The 27996-nt window shown below is 37.8% G+C and overlaps 2 protein-coding genes across 2 annotated transcripts; both read left to right on the forward strand.

Moving 5' to 3' along the window:
• The first annotated feature begins 768 nt into the window (after window positions 1-768).
• Window positions 769-11773, forward strand: LOC140243377 (sulfotransferase 1A1-like). The gene is made up of 7 exons (XM_072323055.1): window positions 769-826; window positions 1603-1785; window positions 2887-3017; window positions 3500-3749; window positions 4053-4147; window positions 6247-6433; window positions 11624-11773. The coding sequence occupies exons 1-7, from the start codon at window positions 802-804 to the stop codon at window positions 11731-11733; spliced, it is 981 nt and encodes a 326-aa protein (XP_072179156.1). The 5' UTR covers window positions 769-801; the 3' UTR covers window positions 11734-11773.
• An 8777-nt stretch (window positions 11774-20550) lies between these two features.
• On the forward strand, window positions 20551-27160 carry LOC140243695 (sulfotransferase 1C2-like). The gene is made up of 7 exons (XM_072323357.1): window positions 20551-20599; window positions 23243-23407; window positions 24007-24134; window positions 24588-24837; window positions 25574-25668; window positions 26448-26634; window positions 27051-27160. Exons 1-7 carry the CDS (start codon window positions 20551-20553, stop codon window positions 27158-27160), a joined length of 984 nt encoding a protein of 327 aa, XP_072179458.1.
• Window positions 27161-27996: the final 836 nt, after the last annotated feature.

Genomic DNA, 27996 nt, shown 5'->3' on the forward strand with positions numbered 1-27996 from the left:
ATTAAATAATAAGTATATGAATAAACTAGTAAAAATAAGTAAACATCTAAAAGGAGGATACATCTTGTCAAAGATGATAATATTATGTAAGGTTACCCCGAAATAAATTGAGACATTTTTGTCCAGTAGGCAGATTGTACAATATTCATTAGATGAAAATATCAGTGTATGATTTGCAAATGCTTAACAGAAGGGCAAGGAGGAAAATATTAATGGTGTCAGTCCCACACTAATCATATCACTTGACTAGGTTTGGTCGATTTCACAATTAAGTGTTGGGATCTTGTTATTTATTGAAGGTGATTCCAAAGTCCACCTAATTATTGCGGTTCAAAAAGAGTCGCTAGCCGGGTATGGTCGTAATGTAGATTTTGACTTCCGTTTTTATTTTTGCTTTATTATTATTATTTTTTTTTTTTTTTTGGGGGGGGGGGGGGAGAGGGGCCATGCCTTTTTAGTTTACCTAAGCACTTACATCTGTAAAGGCCAACAGGGGGTTAGAAAAAGATGAATGAATGAATGGGCAAGAGAAGCACTACTGTACTCCAATAAGATTATGCTACGACATATATAGAATCGCGTACATTCGCACAGCACTGCATGTCGTTTCCGCTGACGGTGTGTTGATATAATGTCTTTGTTTTGTTTGCTGACGTCAGATACGACCCGGGTGACACGAGTGGTATCATTTTTCTTACGAACGAGTGTTTAGAACATTCGTCTGTGGGGCCACCGTGATTCCTCAGTCGAACCATTAACGTCTCGCTGCAGCACACGTACACACTCAGTTCCTTTAAGACAATGGCTTCAGGCGCATCTTCTCCAGGTAGGTTTCACGAATTGCCAGTTGAACCGTTTGTCGTGGCTGATCAAGTGGTGATTGCCTTGAGTTGTCTTTGATATTGGGCCTGATGATGCATGTACTTTTAAAACTGACAAACATGCCATATTCATATCTCGTTACTCCTGAAAGTATCTCACATGAATAGTCTCTCATATAGTCTCTCATGAGCTGCTGTGAAATGGGATGCCTATAAAATATGAACGTCATCCATCAGGAAGGTGCGCGGTGGCTGATTAATGTGTTTGCCACGTGTTTGTGCCTGATCACTTCGTTTTCATTTAATCATCACATTAGTTTAATATTGATAATGAAAGAGGTGATAAATGTAATGTTTACAGGGAAATCATAAAAAAAAGAATGCCTAAAAGATTTCCACTTTGGTATGATTATACCTTCCTTTAGTCCTTTTAGACATAGAACTTCGCTGTGTTTTAAGATTATGGCTAAACAGGAATTGTTGTTATCATTTCGATAGATAGCAAGTTTGCATTTCCTGCTTGGTCGTGTGTGTGTGTGTGTGTTTGTGTGTGTGTCAGGTGTGTGCTTTATGGGGGCACTTGCGGGAATCGTTTTTATTTATTAACAATTTCAGATATCGGAACATATTGAACAAGGTCTGAAAAGTGAAGCAGTACAATGGGCATAAACAGTGCTCTTTCTGCCCTATCAAAAGCTCAATACTTGTGATACTCTGTAAACGTATAATCGCTCTTGCCGGATCAGAAACATCTTTTCATAATGATATTAACCATACACAGATAAACCCTCAGATGGAGGGCCGACGTCCTTCTCGACCACAGTACCGGAGTGCGTCCGGAAGGGCTGTTACGAGTACCGGGGAGTGATCATGCCACACTTCATGCCGCTAAGATGCATGACGTCTCTGGAAAACATGACAGTGCGACCAGACGATACGTTTGTCATTACATACCCCAAATCAGGTATATTTAATAAGTATAAACTTGTCGGTGTCTGCCAAAGATCCCACTGGCGTGGTGTTGTAATCGTCTTGCATAAAGGGGACAGTACATGCAAAAAGTTACCATTAGAAAAGATTATTTCATTCCCGTCAAATCCTTGGAAATAATGTTATACGCTTTAAAGTGACACAAGAAACACGATACAGTGCACTTCCGTTATAACGAAGGCCTCGGGACCGGCGGTTTTCCTTCTTTGTATAGAAATGTCCTTTATTTATAGCCGAACAGTATAGACCTTACAGTACTTAAAGGGATCGTGTAGTTTTGCTTGAGACCGAATTTCAGGTTTCTAACATTTTATTTTTGGGTGAGATAATGAGAAACCTCTTATGAAATATGAAAAAGCATGTAATTTCATGAGGAATTCAACGTTTATTTGATGAAAATTGGTTTTGAAATGGCTGAGATATCCAAAACACAGCAATTTTAATCAGTGTGGGACCCATACTTTATTACGATCGCTTTCTTTTACTTTGGATGTTTCAGTCATTCTAAACCCGATTTTCATCAAATAAACTTTGAATTCCTCTTAAAATGGTATGCTCTTTACTATTTCATAGGTGTTTTCTTGGTATCTCCCCCCCCCCCCAAAAAAAAAAAAAAAACTACGGTCTTTGTCCATGGTTTAAACCATGGTTTCATTTGTACAAACCAATGGACGTTTTATTCGTGTCAAAGTGTGCTCCACAGATTTGCCGTTTTGTATAACTAGGCCTTTTGAAATTAGTTTCAGAATATATTCTTGGAAAGAGACATTCTGTGATTCAGATGAGTATGTTAAATAGATTAAACACACACACACACACCACACACACATACACAGATGAGACGGTGTGTGAATCGAGATATGAATGAAAATGACAAATGAATAAGACGATGAATAAGTGCATTTGCGATTGTTAAGAAAATGAATGTAATATTTTGCCATACACTTGTACTTTTTATTTACTTGATAACGCATATCTTTGCTGATTTTACATATATACCGCAGTGTAATCATTACGGGCCATTTGTGTCCTCCCCACCCCCCCCTCTCTCTCTCTCTCTCTCATAATCGAACAGGTACGACATGGATGCAACAAATAATGCTCCTTGTCACTTTCGAAGGAGACATCTCTAAAGTTCAAGAAGATCACGTTACTATGCTGATCCCTTTTCTCGATGTGATTGACATATTTCATCACCCGCATGACGTAAGCCCACCATATAAATAGTATTCATAATTTAAACATTGTTTCGTTTTTCACGTTTCTAAGAAGACGAAAAAATCTTCAAAATGTTACGATCAGGCTGCGCTGCCGAAATGGTGTAAAATCAATATTCCTGCTTTGCCGTCACAAAAAAAAAAATAATAGCATAAGAAAGAAAAAATATATAAAAATTATGACCTTAAATTCAATATCACTTTCTTAACAAAACATGGCGCTACACAACTGTGATCATAAATTCATTTTACTTGTCGATTTCTCACAATTTTTCTTTTACGTGATACGCTTTAGTTCGATGCGGTACGCAAACTACACAAACTTGTTACTAATATTATGGGCGCGGATGTAATTGCTTGCAGAATTGTGCGAAATCTTCCTCTCGGTAATAATTTTTTCCAGTTTGTAATCCAGGTGGTAAATGTGAGTACATTTGGCCACATTTTTCTCTCGTTTGTTTTTGTGTTTAGTGGTTTAACGCTCCGTCGGTCGTCGATATGGTCAGTAAAATGCCGTCGCCACGGATGATGAAAACTCACTCTCCCAACACGTTCTTGCCCTTGGAACTAAAATCGGATGACCCTAAAGTGAAGGTCATCTATGTGGCTCGGAACCCGAAGGACGCTGCCGTGTCTTACTACCACTTCTGTCGGTTCATCGAATTTCTTCCAACCTATGAATCTTGGGATGTCTTTTTCGAGGAGTTTCTGGCTGGGAGAGGTAAGGCCAACAATATAATTTCTTCTAGTTTGAGCAAGGAGGTACTAGGTTTGAGTTCATATTGTCTTGCGTACTGAATTCCATTGATATATCGTCAACCACGAGATCTGACACAAAATGGGATGATCTTATCTCGCCATTATTCACCAGAGTAATGATGTTACACATCAATTCATTATCATCTCCAGGAAGAAAAAGGGAAATAAAATTATACCAATGAAATATCATTCGTTGAAATGAAGATTCGATCGCATAAATCTACGGCACTGAAACTTTAATTTGGTTGTATTTCGACTTTGACAGCACCACAAGGATCCTGGTTTGAGAACGTCCTCCCATGGTGGAAGAGAAGAAATCATCCAAACGTGCTCTTCTTGACATACGAAGGCATGAAGAAGGTACAAGTTTTATTCATTTAAGACTAGTCTGACTAGCTAGTGATATTTGTATGCGTGACCTTGCATCACAAAACAAGCAAAAAGAGCAGACTTTCAGCTTTAAAATGATGTATAACTCAAATAAAATGGACTCTCCTAACCTATCTAAATATTGGAAAGATAGCACACACTCAGGAAAAGTGTGAACTGAGAAAAGAGGCTCTGAAGTACAGTGTCAATCAAGCGCTTAATCTTTACCAAGCTGTGCTGGCTGTGCGATGAATTGGACAAAATACAGAATGTAAACCACTGGAGTAACAACAATGAAGGGATTATCAAATTAAACTGAAATTGAGCATGCCTCTTTAACATATTCTGTCCGTAATTAATGCCAACTTTCAAAGCAGAAGCATTTTCCTGTCAAAAGTTATGAGAGTTGAAAGTGAAGAGTGTGTACAAGGTCTTTACGAAATGAAAAGGGGACTCTAAAGACACACCTAATCACACTATTCTACCAAAAATAAAAATGTTCGAGATAAACTGCCTAAAAACACACTTTCCTGTCCGTTCTATGATCCCAAATTTTAGCATAGTGTAGAAGAAGACTTGCCCTTTCAGAAAATATGAAAAAGTCAAGATCGGCAAGGTTGACCCACTTCACCTATTTTCAGTCCTCGCACAAAATCAGTGTGTGCGACTTTTTGTTCGTTTTGTGATGCACGGTCACATACATTCTTCGGTAATACTAACTGTTCAGCTGCAATATTGACCGATTCGGGTTCGTTGAGGGCAGCAGACATTTTATGGCACTGGGCGCAGCCATGAGCTCAAATTGCGGTGTCTCAGCCGACCCCCCCCCCCCCCCCCCTGCTCTCCCCCACCCCACGGGCAACATGTTTATCGCGCACTTGTAACAAAGGTTCGCGCACTAAGCAAGCATTCGCGCACTCAGTACGAGATGCCCATTGGCTAAAACAACCATGCATCAGTTTTCCATTCTGCGCGCGTGAGAGGGTTGGGGAGAGAGGAGGGGGGGTCGGATGATACACCGCAGTAATGGCGCTGCCCATGCCAAAAATACACATAGCGCGTCACAGAATCGGTCAATAGGTTTACAAAGTAAATATTTTTGGTAACTTTTATGCAACAGCTACAGATGAACACTATTCAAATCAATATAACACGTAAATTTTGTGTTGCTGTTACACCTGTACTAATTCTTAGGTCTCAACAAAGTGACGTAACATATCTTAAAATATCGTCGAAAGACATGAGCATGTAGGACCCCGATGCTCATTCTCGTATAAACGTTGCATTTCCATGACAAAATGCAAGCAAGGCCAAATCTCCACTGACTGTTCCTTGGTACGGCTTTGCTAGTTCCAGAATACAGACGTTTTAGATTAGATCCTTTGTGACTCTGCATTACAAAACAAAACAAAAATTATAATTGCCAGACAGGGATCTTTAGTTAAGGGCAGATTCTGAAAGATCAGACTTAAAGCTTTAAAGTGATGTATACCCTAATTCAACTAAATATTGAAAAGGAAGCACACACACTGGGAAAGTGTGTACTTTATAGAAAGAGGCTCCAAGTATTTGGTCTTATTAAAGCGCTTAATCCTCCGTGCTAGGCATGCAACGAATGGGGAAAAACATAATCTAAATCACCATAGCAACGACAATGAAGAAGTTTTACTGTATCAAATTAAACTGAAACTAATTACGCTTTATCATCACATTCTGTCCCTAACTGACACTAAATTTCAAAGCGGTAGCATTATCTTTTCAAAAGTTATCAGAGTTGAAAATAAAGAGAGAGAGTAAATGATTTTTGAGAAACTAAAATGGACATACCTAATTACACTATTAAAAAAGTGTTGTAGAAAAACCGCTAAAAACATAACTTTTAGGAGTTTTATAATCCCAAACTCTGAAATAATGTAGAAAAGAGTTGCTCTCTCAGAAAATGTAAAAACAAAAACCCTCAAGATTGATTAGGTTGACCCGTTTCACCCATTTTGAGTCTCATTTAAGGGCGTGCAACTTTTTGTTGGTTTTGTGATGCACGGTCACATATTGATGTTTCAGTGCTAAGACAGCTTCTCTTTTTGTTCAAGGATCATCGTGGAGCAGTGGAAAAGGTAGCCCGCTTTATGGGGAAGTCACTTACTGATGACGTCATCGACCGCATTGTTGAGGCCTCCACGTTTAGTTCGATGAAGAAAAACACCAAATCAAACCCCGACTCCGTTGTTACGATAAGCGACGAGGAAAAAAAGAAAGGGTCTTCATTTATGAGGAAAGGTAAAAGTTCTGCAGTTATGATTCGTCATAATTGACACGTAGGCCTACTTGAATTCCTGATTTTTATAAGAAGTGCTGGCAAATCGCTGCAAATCCACCGCGTGTCGCTTTATCACGCACACCGCCTATGCACTTGTGTACGGAAGTCCCAATTTGCCCGATTTTGCCCAATAATTCCGATGAAATGAGTTTATCTCCGACAAAATAAGTTTTTCCACCGATAAATTTAGTATATCGCCGAAAAAAACTTTGTCAGTCGTGGAACTCAATTTAGTTGGGGGCGCAAAGGATTTTTGGTTCAAATTTTTCCAAAAGCACCAACATTTGGCACACATGTAGCCCAAACCATACTATTTCGATTTTTGATGAGCGCCAAGAAGGGCGCCCTCTGGGGCGGCCATATTGGCAAAATCCAATATGGCCGCCATAGCTTTAAAGGTCACTTGCATTTGAAAACAAAAAAGGGTTACAATCATTTAAAAAGTCAGGTTAAGAGGTTTTCTGGGTCAAGGAATTCGAATCTGAAGTTGTTTTTATGGTCTGAAGTCAATTTTTCCTTACAAGGTCACCTAAAGGTCATTTAGGGGTCAAGCCATTGTATTCATAACAGTTTATTGAAGAAATGGCTTGCCCATGGTCAATATTCCAGGAATGCCAGCCTTAGTAATAGAATTGCAGTTGTCGACGGCTGAAAAAAAGAAGTATTTCTTGTGAAAAGCGCCCTCCAGGGCGGCATATTTGCAAATTCCAATATGGCTGCTACCTACGTTTAAAGGCCAGTCCATAACAAAAAACCTTTAAAGTGTTACAATAATTTGAAAAGTCAGCTTTAGAGGTTTTATGGGTAAAGGAATTCGATTCTGAAGTTGTTTTTATGGTCTGATGTCAACTTTTCCTTATGAGGTCTCCCTAAAGTTCATTTGGGGTCAAACCATTATATTCACAATAGGTAATTTAGAAAATGACTTGCCTATAGTCAATATAGGAGGAATGCCAGCCCTGCTAATAGAATTGCAGTTGTTGAGGGTTGTGGGAGAGGGAGAGGGGGGCTTTCTCACGAGTAACATCAATATATCTGCTTTCGTGTTAAAATTTCAAACACTAGGTATACACTCATGAATTATAATAAGAACCCCTTTCTGAGAGTATATATATATATATATATATATATATATATATATATATATAAAATCAGCTTTAAGGGAGCTTACTCAGATCCTTATTTCACAATCAAATTTGAAGACTTGGTAACCAACCCTTCAATTTCATTTTTAATGATTACTTACCGAAATTTTTTTCTGCATCATTTCAATTATGGCCTGCTATAATATGGCTACACAAGCTTTTAAGTGAGGTTCTGTCCAAAGCTATAGAATATCATTGTTCATGTCACAATAATTCCATTAATTATTTACATTACAGGCACTAAGAGGAAATGTCCTCACCGACTGGTCATATTTGCGGAATTCAATATATTTGCATTTGCTTTAATGACAGCCAAAAGAGCTAGTTAGAATTATGGGTAATGCCCTTTAAAAGAGTATTCAAGATTTGATTATTGGATTATTATTTTCATCTTCATCTGCAAGGAATGCAATAAAAACATGCATATATGAGAAATAGAATCCTATTGCTACCTAATATAGTACTCGTTTAGCAATAAGAAGGAGGGGGGCTACTCTCTATATTACCAGCGTCCTTGACTTTGCCACTAAAAAGAGAAATGTTTTTATTTCTCTGTTGCAGTTCAGGGATCCTCAATCACAATAGATATTCATAATTCAGATTTAAATTCAATGGAATAATAATTATGAAGATCACTCCTAATCTGGATGAAAAAAAAAAAGAGAAAAGAATCTGTCGTGTTTAAGAGAGTTTTTAGTACGTCAGGTTGGTATCAGTTTGCTATTTTCGAACTTATGTAAGAAAATTCGATTCTAAAGTCCTTATAGGAAATTTATGTGCCTCCACAGCTAAATATGCCGTTCAGAGAACACGATGGTCCTGGTGACGCCATGTAGGGAACAAGCATATTTCACAGATGCTACAGTGACACCATTAACAGGGTACAGATTAAATATGCTAGTTCAACTTTCATGACACCTTCTAGGGTCTATTAAGATTCTATCCAAAGTGCTTGGACGCAAATTGGTATGATATCACTAGATCTTATAAGTTGGTATCTCGTTGGTCTGAAGACTATAGGTTGCAACTCTACTCTCCGCAACATCTCTACGACGCACGTCTCCTGGAGACGAGCCCAATCTCCAGGACTCGCAGGAGAATCGATCATTTCCGATTATTTTTGCAGAGACTATTTCCGTCTTCCAGCTTGTCTCCGAGACGTCTCTGCGAAGTCTCCATCACTGTGGCCATGTCGTGGGGACTAAATTTGTCTGCAACATCTTCGAGATGTTTCCGCATCTTGTGGAGACCGTAATAACATAATGGCGATGAAAGGGAGAAGTCGCTGAGAATAGACGTCTCTGATAAGTCCCTGCGACTGCAAAAGCCGTGCCAACATCCCCGCGACTTCCAAGCAAATAAGTTGTCCCTTTGTTTGAAGACATTTTGGACGTCGCCCTGGAAATCGCGTTAGTTGTGACAGCGAAAATATTATTTCTTCGCGACGCTGGCATTGCGACAATGTCTCCTCCCGTCAGATACGCCCTCAATCCCCCCACCCCCACTGTAAGTTTGCAGCAATATCAAACTACTGACCATGGCTCATCTGATACCTGCTCTACATTGTGCATTTTCACCTTCATTCATTCATTCATTCATTCATTCATTCATTCCTTCATTTCATTTCATTTCATTTTTTTTTTCCATTTCCATGTTTTCCACCTCCCAATGCATGCCTTGAAACAGCTGTGGTGCAGAAGAATGAAATTTGGTACTGAAGCATTGCGGAGAGTGGCTGATAGTACTAGTAATTGTCATGTACCTGTGCCATCTTTCCTCCAACTCCACTCCCTGAAGTCAGGGATCACATTAGATAGGGTGGTTTCTGATGATCTGTTCCCACGTTATGACGAGATGATGCCTACGCTCGTTGACGCAGGCTGCTCATCAGTCATTGCTGGACATGAGCACGATTATTAAAGTAGTTAATGTGTCAGTGAGCTCTGGTTTGCTGACCCATACTACTTAGGCATTTTGCATGCCACATCAAATCAAGTCTGAAGTAATGTCGCACCCTGTCAGTGCCTGATGTTGGGCTCTGGAAGAGAGGTATGCTGTACAGGAAAGAGCTGAAAAGGCCTTTATCTTTTCCATACCACGACCCACCCGTAACTCCCTCAGATCAAAGCTACCGAAGATGTGATGTTATGCTCATCCGTGTGATTGTATACTGTTTTCAGAAAATAAAAACATTATGTCATCCTTTGTAACGATATCTTTGCTTAGATCGCATCTAAGTTGTTGGAAAGCTGAAGGGTTGTGAGATCACAATTCCTGTTGGATATTTTCCGTTTTGAGTCAGGTGCTCAGGATGAGTTGTCAGTCCCATTTATTCTTGGATATCTGTGCGCTGATAAATGAGGGCAGTTCTTTATTTTTCAATTTTAATTTTCAGGAAGCCGCTATGCTCTTCAAATCATAATTTGAGATTTGAGTGGTGCCATCACCATCTCTTGTCAGAGGACTGCACAGTGTTGCTGCGCAAAAATGTTACGATTATTTTCTTCAGAATCAGTATCCCATACAACATCAATAGGTGTTCAGTTTCCCTAGTCATTTGCGCTTTCAGTAAAGAAACGGTTTCGTTTGATAAAAAGAGAATAAAACAAGATAAGAAAAAACCTTCAGCCGAATTGTCTTCACCTACTCTGATACGATACTTAAGCATGCATATACAAAGAAAGGAAAAACTGACCAGAAACAATTGATAATTAATAGTGAAAACTTTGAGCAAAGAAAATGAGAAAAGAAAACGAAACCGATGGAAGCCCATTTTCTGTGCTCAAAATGCCAATATATATATATATATATATATATATATATATATCTTAACTATAATGTTTTCATTTATTTTTCATAATCATTATTGATATGTAGGAGGATGGAACCGCTCTTGGCCCTAATTGACCATTGAAGGAGTATGGAAGAGATGACAAATGGGACAAAATAGGGGTACCAGTGAATTGCAGTTGAATGCTCACAGACGCCATTTCGAAAAATGCACAAAATGCCTGATTTGACCCTTATTTGAACTTGAAAGTGACCTTGAGAGGTGATAGTAACCTTGAATTGCAGAAATGATATTTAGAATCACATTCTCTAACCTCGTAAAATCTTCCACATTGGATTCATAACATTAATCAACCTTTTCAATTTGTAACTGCAGTTGACCTTTAACCCGGATGGCGGCCATATTGGATTCCACCAATATGGCGGCCCCAAGGGTTTTTAGTCTTGGCGCCCATCAAAAATCGAAAGAGTATGGTACAAGGGACCTATGAGCCAAATTTGGTGCTTTTGGAAGAATCTGAACCAAACAACCCATTTTGAGCCCTTAGGCCCCCAACTAATTGTTTTTTAAAAGAAACTCTCTTTATTGAGTGAAAAAACTAAATTCATTACGACAGTTTTGCTTGAGTTTTGCTTGAGTTTTTCATTTGATGTATTGTTTATAAAGGAACTTTGTTTATTTCTCGATAAACAGAGTTTACACTTTTTTTTTTTTTGCCTTTCGCCTTAAATCAAATGTGACAGCGGAACAAGTGTAACAATGTTAAGATTACGGTAATATTCTTCATCAAAAATACATAAGAAAATCATCAAAAGTCTTGCATGACTAGATTCAAACAAAAAGCGGTTTCACCTGTCTACTATCTTGCTCCTTATGATATATAAACTAACTAATAAGTAACATAGTAATAATTAATGCTTGGAACATATCTGATAACTAGCATGAGTCTTTGATATGTGACCTCAGACAAAATGACATCATATCTAAACTTTGTGCACACAACGATAACCTTCAGTCATATTACATGATGAGAAATTCCCATACAAAATATTTGATTGTTACTTTGTCTTCATGCTAAAGATGTAAGTGTGCAGGAGCAAGATAATTTCACTATAGTGTGAGCAGATACATCCTTATCACTGGAGTATGCAATATGAAGATAAATATTTCATCATGGGAAATGTGGTTTTGTTTGTTTAAACACTCATCATCAGGTGCCATTGGAGATTGGAAAAATTACTTCACGGAAGACCAGAACCGCCGCTTTGATGAGCTCTACGCCAAGGAGATGGCTGGTTCGGGGCTCGAGCTTCAGTTTGAATAACGTCATCCCGAGGGTGACTCGACTCCCATAAACTTATTTAATGATGCCAAATATAATTATTACTATGGCCATCATTCCATAGGTCTTATTGTATATATATATTTTTTAAATCTTTTGAATAAGATCGGTGCGCCAAAGCACAGACAATCTCTCATTTCTCTTCTGTGCACACTTGGATGTCCCCCATAAAGTGTTTTTGTGTATTTTGTTAAGAGGGTGCGAGTGCAGTGCTCAGCGTCTTAACTGGAACAAGTTCTTGAAATATTTCGGCAAAATTCTTTTTGAAAAACATGCCCCCCCCCTTTTTTTTGGTCTCACTTTACGTTATAACCCCCCCCCCTCCCCTTCATTTATCATTCAACTGAAATACAATCAATTTGATAAAGGTCCACAATCATTGCACTGCCGAATAGGGGGTACTCGAATCTGTATTCTTCAATGCAATCATATCAAGGGTTTGAACTTTACCCGGTGTGTACATATGCAAATACTGAGTTTTTAGCGGCCGTACGTCTCTCTGACAATGTCTGAACTCGGGTGCATTCTGGTAATTACAGAGTAGTCTTACACAGTAGTGATAATAGCACGGGTCTGTGTGCTGAAAGTGTCATTACTATATATAGATTAAAGAGGCTGCTCTGGTTTATAATTCAAGGCAATATCATCATCATCAACATCATATCACCATTAAAATGATCATGATCATGATGATCATCATCATCGGTGTTACTGTTATCACTTTTGTCATTATCACCATCAATTAAACAATGTGAGTATTATACTGTCAGTATTCTAATCATTGCAGTACTGTTTGCCGAGGCAGTAGGCTGACAAAAACGGTTACTCACAGAAAAGAGCAAGACACCTCTTAGTTTACATTGCCTCTAATGTCATTATATCAACGTCCATGATTATTTATCAAGTGTAAATGCGGTAACTCACGTACACAGCATATGTATAGGGTGTGGTTGGCATACGCAACATTTCCTGCGAGCGAGCGAGAGAGAGTGAAATGAGTGAGAGAGGGAGTGGAATGAGTAGACTAACTCATGTCTCTAGAATTGCCTCCACTTAAAGAGAACCCAAACCCTAAGAGCAATGTGGATTGAGTGAAAGCAGCAACATTAGTAGAACACATCAGTGAAAGTTTGAGGAAAATCGGACAATCGATGCAAACATTATGAGTTTTTACAGTTTTAGTGTTGGAACCGCTGGATGAGGAGACTACCAGAGGTTATGACGTATGTGGGGACAACAATATAAAGAAAAGAACATTCCACAAAAATTCACTTTTCCAGCATAATGAAAGAGCACTTGACTAACCGCTTTCAGAAAGCAGGGAAAATCATACGTGAGTACATTTATCAAGTTGATGGAATGTGTAATTTTCATGAAACTTTTTTTTTTTTTTTAATTCCCTTTCTTCTCTATATTGTTGTCCAGACATACGTCATAATCTCTAGTAGTCTCCACATCCGGCGGTTCCAACACCAAAACTTTAAAGATTCATAACTGTCCGATTTTCCTCAGACTTTCACTGATAATTATGTTCTACTAATGCTGCTGCTTTCACTCAATCCACATTTCTCTTTGGGAATGGGTTCCCTTTAATACTACGGCTGTTAATACTACGGCTGATAAGCACGTCCCTTTTGCCCTTAGACACGACCCCTGACTCTTGACATTACATTCCAACTCACCTGAAATTTATTGAGAACATTGCAAAGACGTACTAGTAGTCTAAAGTTTTGAGGAGCAGTCATTTTCCTCTTGTCACTTTCAATCAAATAGAGCATTGTTTCCCCATTAGGTTTGAATCTACACCACAGATTGCGTCACTCTGACCCAAACTGCCGAATGTGCGTAGGCAGAGATTCAAAGTTTGTTGAACTCCAGTAAATCATCGTTTGTTCTAGCAAGGTACGTGACACAAATAAGATTATGTACATGTATAGATAGCAAGACTGTTTACTGTGAAATACAATGACTATGAAGTCCGAGTGAGATTAAAACATATATTATACAGATATTATACAAGATTCTATCTTACAAAAAATGTCTTGTTCGTGTTGCGATGTATAGGCATTGTGTATGAAGGAGAAATACTAGTATGCTTAGATCTCCGTTTCAGGTGATGCTTTCCAGTCCACTGTTTTTACTTTGAGTGAGAAATAAAATGATTTTATTCAAACTGAATAGAAATTTCCTCGGGTCTTTATTTGTACTTTGGTATTGTATTTCTTTGCAATCAATTATTCCAGTCCTCTCTCTCTCTCTCTCTCTCTCTCTTTTCGCTTTAGTTTTATTCGTGCAGAAGCTTTTAGTGAAAACTTTACGTCATCCCATTCACTTCAGGTTCATTTAATGAATTACAATTGCAATTTCTGCTACAATGTGTCAGAAGCACCATGTAATCGAAAGACACTCACACGCACGTGCGACAAAATATTAATCATTACCAGACGTGCGTGTACAAGTTGATTAGCTCAAACACACAAGCACTAACCTCTATCAGTATGAGGAATTGGGTCATGTCTGTACACTGAATGAACAATTACGAGGGCAAGCTATTTACACCGTTATGCAAAGATGTTACTCTTACCTTAGAAGGTGAGGAATTGTGGTTTAATCTCAATTGCATGCTGCTAAATTCTTTTAACGAAATCAGACAGATAGATATCGAATTGCATTTATCACATTACCTCGATTATGGTCTGCTATCAACTATAATGTATAACCCAATTCAAATGGACTCTTCTAACCTATCTAAAATATTGGAAAGAAAGCACACACTCTGGAAAAGTATGAACTGAGAAAGGGGCCGGGCTGCGGGCTCTGAAGTTTGTTTGTTGTTTGTTTGGTTTATTTTTGCATTTTCTTTCTCCGAATACAATTGCAAATGAAAACAGAATGATACAGATAACATACAAATCAATACCCCCCCCCAAAAAAAAATCATTTGCGTAACAACATTAGTCTGAAGTGACATATGAATGAAAATAGCATATTAAGGCATACTGTATCTATTAACAAAGGAGAAATCAATACAGGGGACCGTCATCATAAGCAGAGCTTGACGTGGATGATGCCCTATCTGAATATGTGATACCAATATAATACAACACCAATTATATATGTACTCATAAAACTCTTAATCTTAATACACGAAACACATTTTGGTAGAGAAAAAAGAAAAAAAAGAAAAGAAAAATAGTGACTTGGCGCTTTAAAACAAGAAAAAAAAAACAGCACGCTGCACCATTGATTACTGCATGGTATAGTCGACAATAAAAGTGTAGGTGTGTGCGAGTGACAGTGCGTTGTGTGTGCAGGTGACAGTGCAAGAGAGAATAAAGGCTGTAGCATGCCTATTCTGGGGGTAAGGTATGGGCTTTACTGAATGTACGCAATATCATTATCAAAGAAGGGAACGGGAGGGAATGGAAAAATCGAAAAAAAAAACACTTTGCATGGATTAGGGCTGACTGAGACTTAAGAAAAAAAAAGAAAAAAATACATTGATCAAAGACTACTATTGAACTGGAAACATATTTCAATAATAAATACTTTTTTAAATGAACTTTAAAGGAAAAAAAGTGAAGTACACTGCTTTAGTTGATCAGGTAGGTTATTCCAAATATCGGGACCGTAATGTCTAATTGATTTCTGAGCTAAGACAGTTTTGGGGTTTACAAGGTGAAAGTCTGTCGAACGGCGAGTTGGATATGTGTGTATATTCGAATTTAAGTGAAAAATATTATGAAATAAAGAGGGAAGTTGATTTGTTGCGTACTTGAACATAAATATACCTGTTTGTAAAATGTGGATGTCCTGAAGCTTCAAAGTATGCAAACGATGAAATAAAGGATCTGTATGAGATAAATATGTGGAATTAGTAATAATGGGAATAGCACGCTTTTGGAGTAAATACAATGAATTCAGTTTAGTAATACTACAATTTTCCCATACAATATTTGAATACAATATATGAGGCAAAATTAAAGAATTATATAAAATAATCAGGGATCGTTCTGATAGGAGATCTTTCAACTTCCAGAGTACGCCAATATTTCTTGATATGGTCCTTTGTAGACAGGATATATGTTCGTTCCATGTCAAATGAGAATCGATTGTAATGCCTAAAAATCTAATAACCTGTTTCTCGCAAAGAGAAAACCCATCAATTGATATATTGACATTAAGATCCTGTGAGTAGGGTTTTCTAAAATGAACAAAATTTGTCTTGTTAACATTCAAAGATAACTTGTTTGATTTAAACCAATTCAATATATTCAATAATTCAGTGTTCAAACGATTAACAAGGGTCCCTATATCATAATCTGATGTAATAATAGATGTATCATCAGCAGAAAGTATAAAATTCAGAGATGGAGAAGAACTTATAATATCATTAAATTTTATATAAATGTTAAACAACAGAGGCCCTAAAATGGAGCCTTGAGGTACCCCACATTTAATATCAAGTTTCTGTGATTCATAAGACTGAAAACTAACATACTGTTGACGGTTTTGCAAATAATTTATAAACCAGAGCAGAGCGTAACCTCGGACTCCATACGTATTAAGTTTATATATCAATACTTCATGGTCGATGGTGTCGAATGCTTTCGACAAATCTATGTATATTATACCTATAACATGCTTCTTATCAGCAAAAGCTTCAGTTATTCTATCACACATGTGAGCGATTGCATAATCAGAAGAATATCCACTTCTAAATCCAAATTGATTGGGTATCAATAAATTATTGGTTTGTAAAAACTGATGTAACCTTTTATACACATTTTTTTTTTCAAGAACTTTGGATATACTTGGTAATAATGAAATTGGTCTATATTGCTCATTAATTTAGAGTCATCTTTATTATGAATAGGAATAACTTTTGCAAGTTTGAATGAGTTCGGAAAAATGCCTGTTGAAAGAGACATATTAAATACGTGAGTTAGGGTTTTGCAATGTAAAAATATTATTTGTTTCAATAAATGAACACTAAGACCATCATGCCCACTCGATTTAGTTGTTTTCAGATTCTGGACAACATTGATTATTTCATGATCATTGGTAGGCGTGAGAAATAATGAATTTTCACAAGGATTGGATAAATAATCAGTAAAATGTGTATTACATGAATTCATATTAGATGCTAAACTAGGACCAATATTTATAAAGTAATCATTAAATGAGTTGGCAATTGTGGTAAAATCAGTAATTTCCTCATTGTCAATGATGATAAAGTTGGTAGTTTCTTTTACCGTCTTTCCCATAAGAGCATTGACAGTTTTCCACAATGAAAAAAGATTATCCTTATTTTTTTCTATATTATTTGAATAATACAATTTTCGGGACAAACTTATTACTGATGTTAATTGATTTCTATATTTCCGGTATTTCATAAATAAATTATTACTTTGATTCTTTATTGCTTGCTTATATAACTTATTACGGGTTGATATAGACCGCATAATACCTTTGGTAATCCAGGGTTGTCTATTTTTCTTTAAAGGTTTCCGTTTAACCAAAGGAATATTTTTCTGATAATAACACAATAACCTGCTGATGAATTTTTCATAAGCAGTATCAGCATTGCTTTCATCAAATACATCGCCCCATTCTTCCTGCGCTAAATCAAATATCAAAGAATTAATGTTACTTTCTGTTTCTTTATAATACATTTGAGATCTTTTATTATCAAAATATTGTTTTGTTTGCAAAAAAACTATTATTGATGGTAAAAACAGGTAAATGATCAGATATATCATAATAGAATATACCATTTGTAAATTATGTGTTTATTACATCTGAAAATAAGTTATCAATAAGAGTTTTTGATGTACTAGAAATTCTTGTTGGGTTGCTGATATGTGGTTGAAATAAATAAGTTGCCAATGAACTTAACAACTGCATTGTATGATTATCAGAATTATTTAAAAGATCAATATTAAAATCTCCGATTATAAAACTGTCTTTCTTTTCCTGAGAAATAATATTTAAAATTTCATCAAAGCTTTCTAAAAAACAATCAATGTTATTTCTTGGGGACCTATATATATTACCTATTATCATATTTTTTGCTTTACTGTTCAAAATTTCGACAAAAATATCTTCCGTACCCTCGATATGTAAGTCATGCCTGACTTTTATATCAATGATATTTTTAATGTAGAAAACAACCCCACCTCCCTTACCTAAGTAACGATCAGAACGATACATTCGATAATGCTCTAAATTAAATATTGGTGGTGAATTTGTATTAAGCCAAGTTTCTGATATACCAATTATACTAAACTGAAAATTTTGTAAAGAGGAAAGAAATGATTCTATAGAATCAAAATTCTTATTTAAACTTCTGGCATTGATGTGAAGAAGACTAAACAAATCAAAAAATGATTGAAATTTATTTTGTTTTATCAGTGCATTAAACTCGGCAGTTGTGTAATAACCACTTTCGGAGTCATTCAAACTTTGATCATCAAAGATCACACCATGAGGGATCATTGTCTGTGTGGGGGTATGTGTAGAGACTGAAGGGTCGTGGGAAGAGGTTTGAGTGCAAGTGCAGGTGTCTGTGTGTGCATATGCGCTGAGCGTGCGTGCGTGTGCATTCATCTTGAGTGTATGTGATAAAGAGTGCAGCGTCTAAATTATTTACTTGAAACTAGAGTCACCGTATACAGAACTAGAAAAATATACAATGTCTGGAATATGCGGGAAGAATTAATGGGGAAAAAAAAAAAAACTACAACAGTATTTGGCAGTCTGCCAGGGGTACCAAAATGGGTAATTATATACAGCAAATATTATCTAAATAATTACTTTTTATATATTTAAGAGAAAAAGAACCATAAAGTGATTGCGAAGAGAATCACGATATATACAAACAGATGTACCTATATCAACCATGTCTATATTAAAGACAATGACTATATAACAATATGCCTGTAAAATCATATGTACACAAACTTCAAACAATTGTTACAATTTTACTTTTAAACTTTATATAAACCAATGATACAAATGAGCAGGAGCTTTAAATACTCTCAGACAGGGATCATGAATAATGTATAATACTAATAACGCTGTCGAAACAATGCCGTGAAGTGGTATGTGTTCATCAGGAATAAGGTAACATAAAGATTAATCAAGTTTGGGAGCTGTCACATTACTCTAGATCAGAGGAGTGATCACAGTAGAGCAGAGTGATTAAAAACAAAACACAACTGTGTCATTACTAACGATTTGAGGGGCAAATAAAAGGAGTGAAACGAAGTTGTATGTGAGTGCGTGAAAAACTTCGGAATAATAAGCAGGTTATCACCCGAGAATCGGTTTTTCGCTCGTAATGACACGTGAATAAGTAACCATGATAATATGAGAGAATTGTCAAGTGGAAAATCGGCGAGTCTCATTGAACCCAGAGTGATTGAGCAAGAAGATGACAGGAGCAGCGACATTGGTGTAAAGACTAAAGAAATCAAGCTGGTATAACAATCTCAGCTCTGGAGAGGTACAAAAGAATGGAATTTAACAGCAAATAGCTTTGTGTGTAGTACTGAAATATTGTGAGCTATTACGAAACCAAAGGAGCTAACAGTATACAACTTAATACGGTTAATGAACTTAGAGAAACTTGGTGGGCTTAAAGTCATTGGACAAGGGTCGTCGTACTGGACTAAAATTCCTGTGCATATTTTTTATCATCTTTCAAAAAAAAAAAACCAATTTTATCAAATTTATGGCAGTTAAACCAAATTGGTGTTTGCAGCACCAGGGATAGGATAAATGCACTGACATATTCATGCATAAACATGCTGTCTTTAATCACTGTGAAAGTGCTAGTTAAAGTTACAGGGTCTATTCAAGCGCTTAATCTTTACCAAGCCGTGCTAGCTGTGCCATGAAAGGGACAAAACATAGGATGTAAACCACCGGACCAACAACAATGAAAGGATTATCAGATTTAGGTGAAATTGAGCATGTTCTATCAACACATACTGCCCGTGATTAATGCTAATTTTCAAAGCAGTAGCCTTATCTTTTCAATACTTATTAGACTTGTAAGTGAAGAGTGTGCAAAGGATTTCAAGAAACGAAAAGCAGCCTCTAAGACATACCTGATCATTCTACACTCACTCCAACAAAGGATTGTAGAAGAACTGCTAAAAACACACTTTCCCATTCATGTTAGGATCCAAAACTGAAGAATAATGTAGAAGAAGGATAACTCTTTCAGAAAATATGAAAAACTCAAGATTGACTTGGTTGAACCATTTCACCTTTTTCGAGTCCTCACATAAAATCATGGGGTGCGACTTTCTGTTTGATTTGTGATGCACGGTCACATATTGACAGCAACTACTAAAATGTTATTATTTTTTTTTTCCAAATGGCATGTAATATCACACGTTCTTCGAATGGTTTGCAAGCCAAGTGTATCTTTACAAAAGAAGATAAGTGTGATTAACAGTGATTAACAGTGAGCTCTTTGGCTATGGAAGGGATTGTTTGTGAGCAAATAGAAATGTTGTGATTGAGGTTATATGTTAGCCGTCATAAAAATCAATCTCCTCCAACTCTGTTGAATCTTTGGGTCAATATGACAGGTCACAGTTATGACTATGTACAGAGCTGGCAGTATCAATTAGTGACTTTGCAGAGTTGTGCGGAATTCTCAGCAGGAAACGACCTTTGTCCTCCTGTGGCCAATGTTAAGACGGATAGCTTCCAGGATTACGATAGCCCGACACGCTGGAATATTGAAAGCGTGGAGTGCGGAGAACAGTAAATTCAACAGCTGAAATGGCTTCATCGGGTACCACCGGAGAACTGGCCGGAAGGCGCTTGCGTGGTAAGTCACTTTGTATAGGCTTACTTTCACAGCAGATAAGTAGTGTATAATTATGAATACTAATTCAGGCTAAGATTTGTAATAGCTGAATTCTTCAACGGAAGAAATAAGAAAAATCATCCTTCATGTGTGCATAGACTCTTACATTAAATCATAATAAATATATGCTACGTACGTGTTACTGCACATGTATGTCATACGTACGGTATACAATTCGTCATTTCGCAGGTTCGTTTTTCTGAAGTCTCAATGTTCCAAACGTTCTTTTTACCGTAAAGGAAATAATGGTTTGTTAGCCAGAACAGTCATTCTTCATTATTTCGACGGTTCGTCTATCCGAGATGAAAATTTGAGAGATGAGAATCCGAAATGATGAGATCCGAGATGAAAATCTCGTCTATCCGAGATGAAAAAAGTAGTAATTGGCCAGTGCGCCGCACGCTTTCCTTACGAATACAGAACCTTGTTTCACTTTTGGAGGAACAAACATTATGATTGAAGACCCCTATTATATTTTCAGATAAGCAACCTTCCCCCCCCCCCCAAAAAAAAAAGAAAAAAAAAGAAAAAAAAATGTTCATTTTTTGAATTTCAACTTCGGACAAACGGACATTCGAAATAACGAACTATGGAATAACGCCTCAAATATTCGGATTTACAGACTATTTCATTTTCGTATTAACAACATCTAGGTTTATAATTTATGTGTTTCGGAACAACGAACCTTCCAAATTATAAGCCTGAAGGCGGTGTCACACCTGTCCGGGCAAGCTACGCGGGCTTGTGGCGAGGAGGTAGTTTAAAGCACGTAGAAGATTTTCCGCGGGCGGACAAGAATGTTTGCAATTTTCGCACTTGTTTCTTACTTACTAGACGCGTGCTACTTAGCTTCAACTTGCGTGCGTTCCGTGTGACTCGCGTGAGAGCTTTGAAACCCGATCCATTTTCTGTTACGAGCGACTTACGGGGATTGCGAAGTACCTGCTTTGGAGTTGCCTGTGAGGTGCTACCGGTAAGGGTTTCCTACTTGTGTTCTGCGCGTACCTCTACGGGCAACTCCCGTGACTCTTCCGGAACAAGTTTTGAGCATGCTCAAGGCCTTGTCATACCGTATCTGGGGAAGTTTTGCGGCTTGACTTGCGGGGAAACAAATTTGCTACCCGGAGCTCTCCGCAGTTGGCCCGAACTTGACAGTACCTAGCACTTATCTCGTCCTTAGTTGCCCGAAGGTGCGCACGCTAGTCCAATTTTCCCGCAGCAAAGTTTTGAGCATGACCAAAACTATTTCCGGATGAGTCGCGAGGATTGCCCGAAGAGTTCCACGCAGAACACCCGTAGGAGGGCCGTAGCCGCCGCAATTCACAGGCATTTGACCCACTTGAAGTAGGTAAGTTGCCCGCTGATCTATGCCTATGTGAAGGGAGTGCGTGCCATTTGTGGGCTCATTCCCTTCTTTGTCCTCTGTCCTCTGTGGCGTCGAGGACTACCTGGTCCCTTTCGGACAGGACTTCATCCGCCGAATGGACTTCAGCAGCAATTTGATGCATTTGCTGTGAATCTTCCGGGCTTTGTGGCTGTCCATCCACTGGACGTTCTCTGCCCTTGTGCGTTTTCCGTCTACGGGGCATCTTCACTTCTTGAAAGCTAGTTGACAAATGAGTGTTTGCCCATCCACTCGAACCAGCCTATTGTTCAGGCTAGCACTCACCTCGCAGGCGACTAGTACGCAGATAACACGAAGTTGTGGCACAGGTAATTCGCAGAGCCTGTATGTCGCCCGTAACTGACATAAAAGAAGCTATCATGTGACACCCACGCGCCTAACATGCAGTTCAACGGAATACACGCAAGAAGGACTTAGGTATCACGCGTTTATCATGTAATACCCACGCCAAACTTGCCCTAAACCTTGTCCGGCCGCAGAAATTATTTTGCGTGCTGAAAAATCCCCATACGCAATAAGCCCGCTGGTGTGACAGGGCCTTTTTTGACAGCGGGTAAATAGAGCCAGCGTGCGCACCTCCGGGTAACTACTTTTGACATACATGCTAGGTACTGTCATGTGCGGGTCATCTGCGGGGACGTCCGGATAGCAAAAATGTTCTTCGGAAGTCGCACGCAAGGCTGGTGTGACACGGCCTTTATATTTTCAGTTCAATTCAGTTCAGTTGAGTTTATATCTTCATTCTTTTTTCAATACACTATACTCTACATATTAAGCCTAACCACCCTCAAAGATCTTTATCTAGATACCTACTATATGGACAGGAATAAATGATGTTCACAGAAGTTAAAGTTATTTTTTTTATTATTTTTTTTTTCAGTTTTTACAGTAGGAAAAAAAAATAGCAAACCACAGGGCCAGTGACGCATTTTTAATTTTTTTTTTTTTTTTTTGGGGGGGGGGGGGAGGGGTGAGAGTTTATATTTCTGGTGCCACTTCCGGGTTTCATCAGCTGAAAAGCCCACCCCCCCCCCCCACACCACCACCACCACCACCCCCAAAAACGGCCTTCAGAGCGATTTTTATGGCGCCACTTCCGGGGTAAAAAGAGTGGGGCCCCACCACCCCCCCCCCCCCCGATAAACCGGCCCTGAAGAAGACAAGGATACACTTTGAATTCCTTTCACTATTATTCTCAGATAAAGCGCCCTTTTCGTTCGAGGTACCCACGTGTGTCGCAGAGTCGTGTTACGAATATCGAGGCGTGGTCATGCCAGATGGAATGCCGCCACAGTGTATGACGGCGTTGGAAAACTTTCCACTTCGTCCAGACGACATCTTTATCATCACATACCCCAAATCAGGTAGAATATATTTATATCACGATAGTGTACAGTATACATTTTTGACAGTGCAGGGATTTGAATCAATATCCACAGCGAATTACAATAGTCGAAAATTAACCCTTTCTTGAAGGAGCGTATCTAGAGTAAACCGATATTCAGTGAATGGCAGTAATGTCTGACATTTACCCTTTCTAAAAAGGACGTACAAGCATAGACATATTGATCTTGCGTTGTTATTTTTACGTTAAAAGATAAGCTGTTCAAATATAATTTTAGGCAAGATTTTCCCTTTCCGTTATCCACAACTAATTAACAAGAATCAATGATAGTGTACCACACTGACCAGCGTCCTAAAGTCATCTTATTCGTTATTGAGGTGATGCCATCATCTAATAATTGTACCCGAACTGATGGATGTAAATGTGGGCTTAATGGAAATTCGCAGGAAATAAAAAATGGATGGCATTATATTCTTATTTGAGGAATGTGCAGTGACATCTTTGTTGTCTAAATAGTAATGTCTACTCACAGACTCAGTGTTATGGTGTTGCCTACGATGAGTGGATTTTCCGCATTGTAAGCAATCTCGCCCTATTTCTTTTTCCTGCTATTCTAAGGTACCACATGGATGCAGCAGATAATGCTGCTCATCAAATTTGATGGGGACGCGTCCAAACTTGAGGGACAGCATGTGATGCTGCTGATCCCATTTCTGGACGTAGTGGACTTCGCTAACCACAAGGACGTGAGTACACGATAGGCCAGTTTGAAGTTAGCTCATGAGCACACTGGTCAATGCTGTACGAATGAACTTTTTTTCTCTCAGCCGGTTAGGGGCATTTTACTCGTTTTCAGAGCGACATAATCATAAGCTTTACGTAACAATTTATGGGATACATCAATCCTGTTCAAATAAAGAATAAACTTGAGCTTAAGTAATTCTAATGTTAATTTCAATTATGATTTCAACTGCTCTACCAAAATGTTTTAAATGTCTGCCTTATGTTGAAATGCATTCTTTCGAAATTTCTTATAAGCCGCCATTTTTTTTCTTTTAAGAATGTACTATAGATAAGGGAAAAAATTGCATAACTGGAATAAACGTACGTCATTATCAGGATTAGATATTTACAAGCTTGGGTTTGCATGTCTACTTGCATCTCTCAAACCCTTCCGAAATTTGTATATCTTTACCAAGTTTAACACAGCACCACCGATGGCTGACTATGCGAAAGACATGCCATCCCCACGAGTGTTAAAGACCCACTGCCTTTCGGACTGGCTGCCCCTGGGTATCAGAACAGATGATCCCGAGGCAAAGGTCATCTACATAGGTCGCAATCCCAAGGATACCGCGGTGTCGTATTACCATTTCTGCCTTCATGTCTTGGATCTTCCTTCATACGAGTCGTGGGATATCTTCTTTGAGGAATTTATCGCTGGAAGAGGTACATGAGGCATCGTCAGGTCTGTTGAAGCAAATATGTGACCCTGCACCACAAATCCAACAAGAAGTCGCCAGACATGGATTTTTAGTTAAGAAAAGATTCTGAAAGAGCAGACTTTAAGCTTTAAAATGATGTATAACTCAATGCAATTGGACTTTCCTAACCTATCTAAATATTAAAAAGAAAACACAACTCTGGAAAAAAGGCTACTGAGAAAAGAGGCTCAAAAGTATAGGGTCTATTCAAGCATTCAATTTTACCAAGCTGTTCTAGTTGTGCAATGAAAGGGACAAAAACAAGATGTGAAACTCCACAGCATAAACAATGAAAAGATTATTAGATTAGGTTGAAATTGTCATGTTCTATATTAGCACATTCTGGCCATGGTTAATACAAACGCTCAAATCAGTAGCATTATTTATTCAAAAATTATTAGAGCTGAAAGTGAAGAGTGTGAACCGGTCTAAAAAAAGAAAATAGGGATTCTACGACACACCTAAGTGAAAGTGAAGAGTGTGTACCACGTTTTTAAGAAAGTTTTCATTGCCTTCGGGTGCATAGATTGTACAGTCAATGGTGTACAGTGTTATCTTTTGTATCGTCTGGATACGAGCATGGAGGTAGAAAGAGTCTCTTTTCTACCTCCATGATACGAGATAGTTTTATGTATTCCAACATGCATCGTTACGTCAAAAAAGCAACATCAGTTAATTTTGGCGTTCCTTAAAATTTTCAGCGCCGCAAGGATCATGGTTTGAGAACGTCCTGCCTTGGTGGAGAAGGCGGAACCATCCCAACGTACTCTTCCTAAAGTATGAGGACATGAAGAAGGTCTGTTTTTTTATAATACTTTTTATGATTCATGATTGCATTTTCGACCCCTTTAATCAAAATTTGACTCCATGGACCAATTCTTCAGAGATTTTGATAGAAGAAGTACAAACCTCCTCTCCGTAGGCAAGTTGACTTGATGAAGGAAAAATGATGGGATTTCAATGTGTTTTTGCTATAAAAAACAGGAATATCGTTTCTAACATCATCAGCAAATTGGCGATGACAGTGAGTTTCAAAATGGTTCAATTGGCCCATACTTAAACCCTGCTGAAAAGATCAGCTGTCATTGTTCCTCCATATTCAAGCAATTACTTCTGTACTTCCAAACCGTTTTATACACCAACATGGTCATCCTGGGTTCCAAAGGCATTTGGTCTGACAGAATACATGAGTGCAGAGAATATAGGTGTTGGCTGACGTCATGGACAAACATGAGAACTGGACTAATCGTACCATACTTCGAAAATTCAACAAAAGAAAATACTTGCATTTATAATGAGGGAGGGTACTTTTTGTAGGGAGAGGGAATATTTGTAGAGATTGACTTTTTTGTAAATTTAAATATTTCATGTCATTCGTGTCTTCACGTCAAGTATGACCCTCCCATCATCCCCATCCCCTCGCCCCCCCCCTCTCCCCCCCCCCCCAAAAAAAATAGAATGACAAAAATTCATCTTTGATTATTCTGCTTTCTTGCTGTATCTGGAAGCTATTCTCACTCCATAAAACATGTGTGTTTGACGAACCCATTCGTATATTGCTGTTCTCATTTGTAGGATCCAACTGATACGGTAAAGCAGGTAGCCCGATTCATGGGAAAGTCCCTATCTGATGACGTCATCAATCGCATTGTTGAGGGCTCCACTTTCAGCGCGATGAAGAAAAGCAAGAGTTCGAACCCTGACTCCATTCTGCCATTGAGCGAAGATGCGAAAAAGCAAGGGACTTCATTTATGAGAAAAGGTAGAGCAGTGAGCGCATTTACTCTGATGATTACAAAGAATACAGTAAATGACTTGAAATGGATGACACATATCCATATTCAGCATTATCCAGGCATTGCAATAACACATTGCCTATTAAGTCTTTTTGTTTTATAAATTGAATGGAAAAGCGGTAACATCGTTGGGAAACTCCTAAAACCACAAATAATTTGAAGTTAAAAAAGATATTCGTGATTTCTGCAAATCAATCCATTCGACTGTTTGGGAGTTCTTGATACAGGATAACATTTCTATTTAATAGACAAAATTATACTTCATGCTTACTTTAATATCTTATTTCGGATCATATCCCATCGTTCAACATAAAGTGTTTTTTATGTCATTCGAACGTTTATCGTATCTGCTCTTTATTTACATATTTCCACCGTTTGTTAGGCGCAATTGGAGACTGGAAAAATTACTTTTCTGAAGATCAGAACCGTCGTTTTGATGAACTCTACGCAAAGGAAATGGCCGGCTCTGGACTAGATTTTCAGTTTGAATAGTACTCCGAGGAAAGCATCCGTATAATCTTAGCAAACAAGCTACCTACGTAATCATATACTGCAGTCACAAATTATGAAGTTGTTTTTATAGAAGTATATAAGTGTCATTAACGTGAATGATGATTAATACTTTAAATGAGAATAATAAGCAGAAATCTTATATGCTTTCTGCTTGCTGGAATATACCTTGAAATATTTTTTTAAAGTTTTAATCAGAGAAAAACATTTATATGCTGTAAATATTTATTCTCAAAAGTCATAAATAGACAAACATCAATTTATGCCACACGGCGTGCTCTGTCCTGCCTCGCTGGTGTGTACTGATGTGTCTTTGCATTGCAAATACCAACGAATGATCGCCATCTACTGAAATACTTCTTTTTTTAGTCAATACAAGGTATCTAGTTTTAAAAGAGATTTTGAACAGATTTTTAGCTTTGAAATGATGCATAAGTCATTTGATGTTCCTTACGTATGATGAATTCTTTTCAAAACAGCGTATAATCCATATTTCGTCAAGTTATTCCTTTTTATACAAAATGAAACAAAAAAAAAGTATACGTTTTAAGTAGTACCATGCAGTTACACTTGACTTAAATTCTTGTGAGAGGAAGAAAATCGGGAATCAAAAACCTAAAAATTGTTGTTGTTTTTTTTTTTTGTTAGAAAATATGATTCTACCTCGATCGATTTTTTTAATGTTTTCTTTTTTATCGAAATATAAGACTTCTTTAGAAAACTAGAGAACTCTGGAGGGAGTTTCCTTTTCGGGATAACGTGTTTTCCCCAGAAAGGCACGCAAAGTCAGAGAAAATAGACACTAAAATAACGATTTT

This window comes from Diadema setosum, chromosome 20, assembly GCF_964275005.1.
Source record: "Diadema setosum chromosome 20, eeDiaSeto1, whole genome shotgun sequence".
Classification (NCBI taxonomy): Eukaryota; Metazoa; Echinodermata; class Echinoidea; order Diadematoida; family Diadematidae; genus Diadema; species Diadema setosum.

Bases quoted from the DNA above. Each gene is read 5' to 3' on its own strand.
- LOC140243377 (XM_072323055.1), top strand. From the start codon at position 802: ATGGCTTCAGGCGCATCTTCTCCAG. The intron at 827-1,602 runs GTAGGTTTCACG...AACCATACACAG, and splicing joins TTCAGGCGCATCTTCTCCAG to ATAAACCCTCAGATGGAGGG. The intron at 4,148-6,246 runs GTACAAGTTTTA...TTTTTGTTCAAG, and splicing joins CATACGAAGGCATGAAGAAG to GATCATCGTGGAGCAGTGGA.
- LOC140243695 (XM_072323357.1), top strand. From the start codon at position 20,551: ATGGCTTCATCGGGTACCACCGGAGAACTGGCCGGAAGGCGCTTGCGT. The intron at 23,408-24,006 runs GTAGAATATATT...TGCTATTCTAAG, and splicing joins CATCACATACCCCAAATCAG to GTACCACATGGATGCAGCAG. The intron at 24,135-24,587 runs GTGAGTACACGA...ATCTTTACCAAG, and splicing joins ACTTCGCTAACCACAAGGAC to TTTAACACAGCACCACCGAT.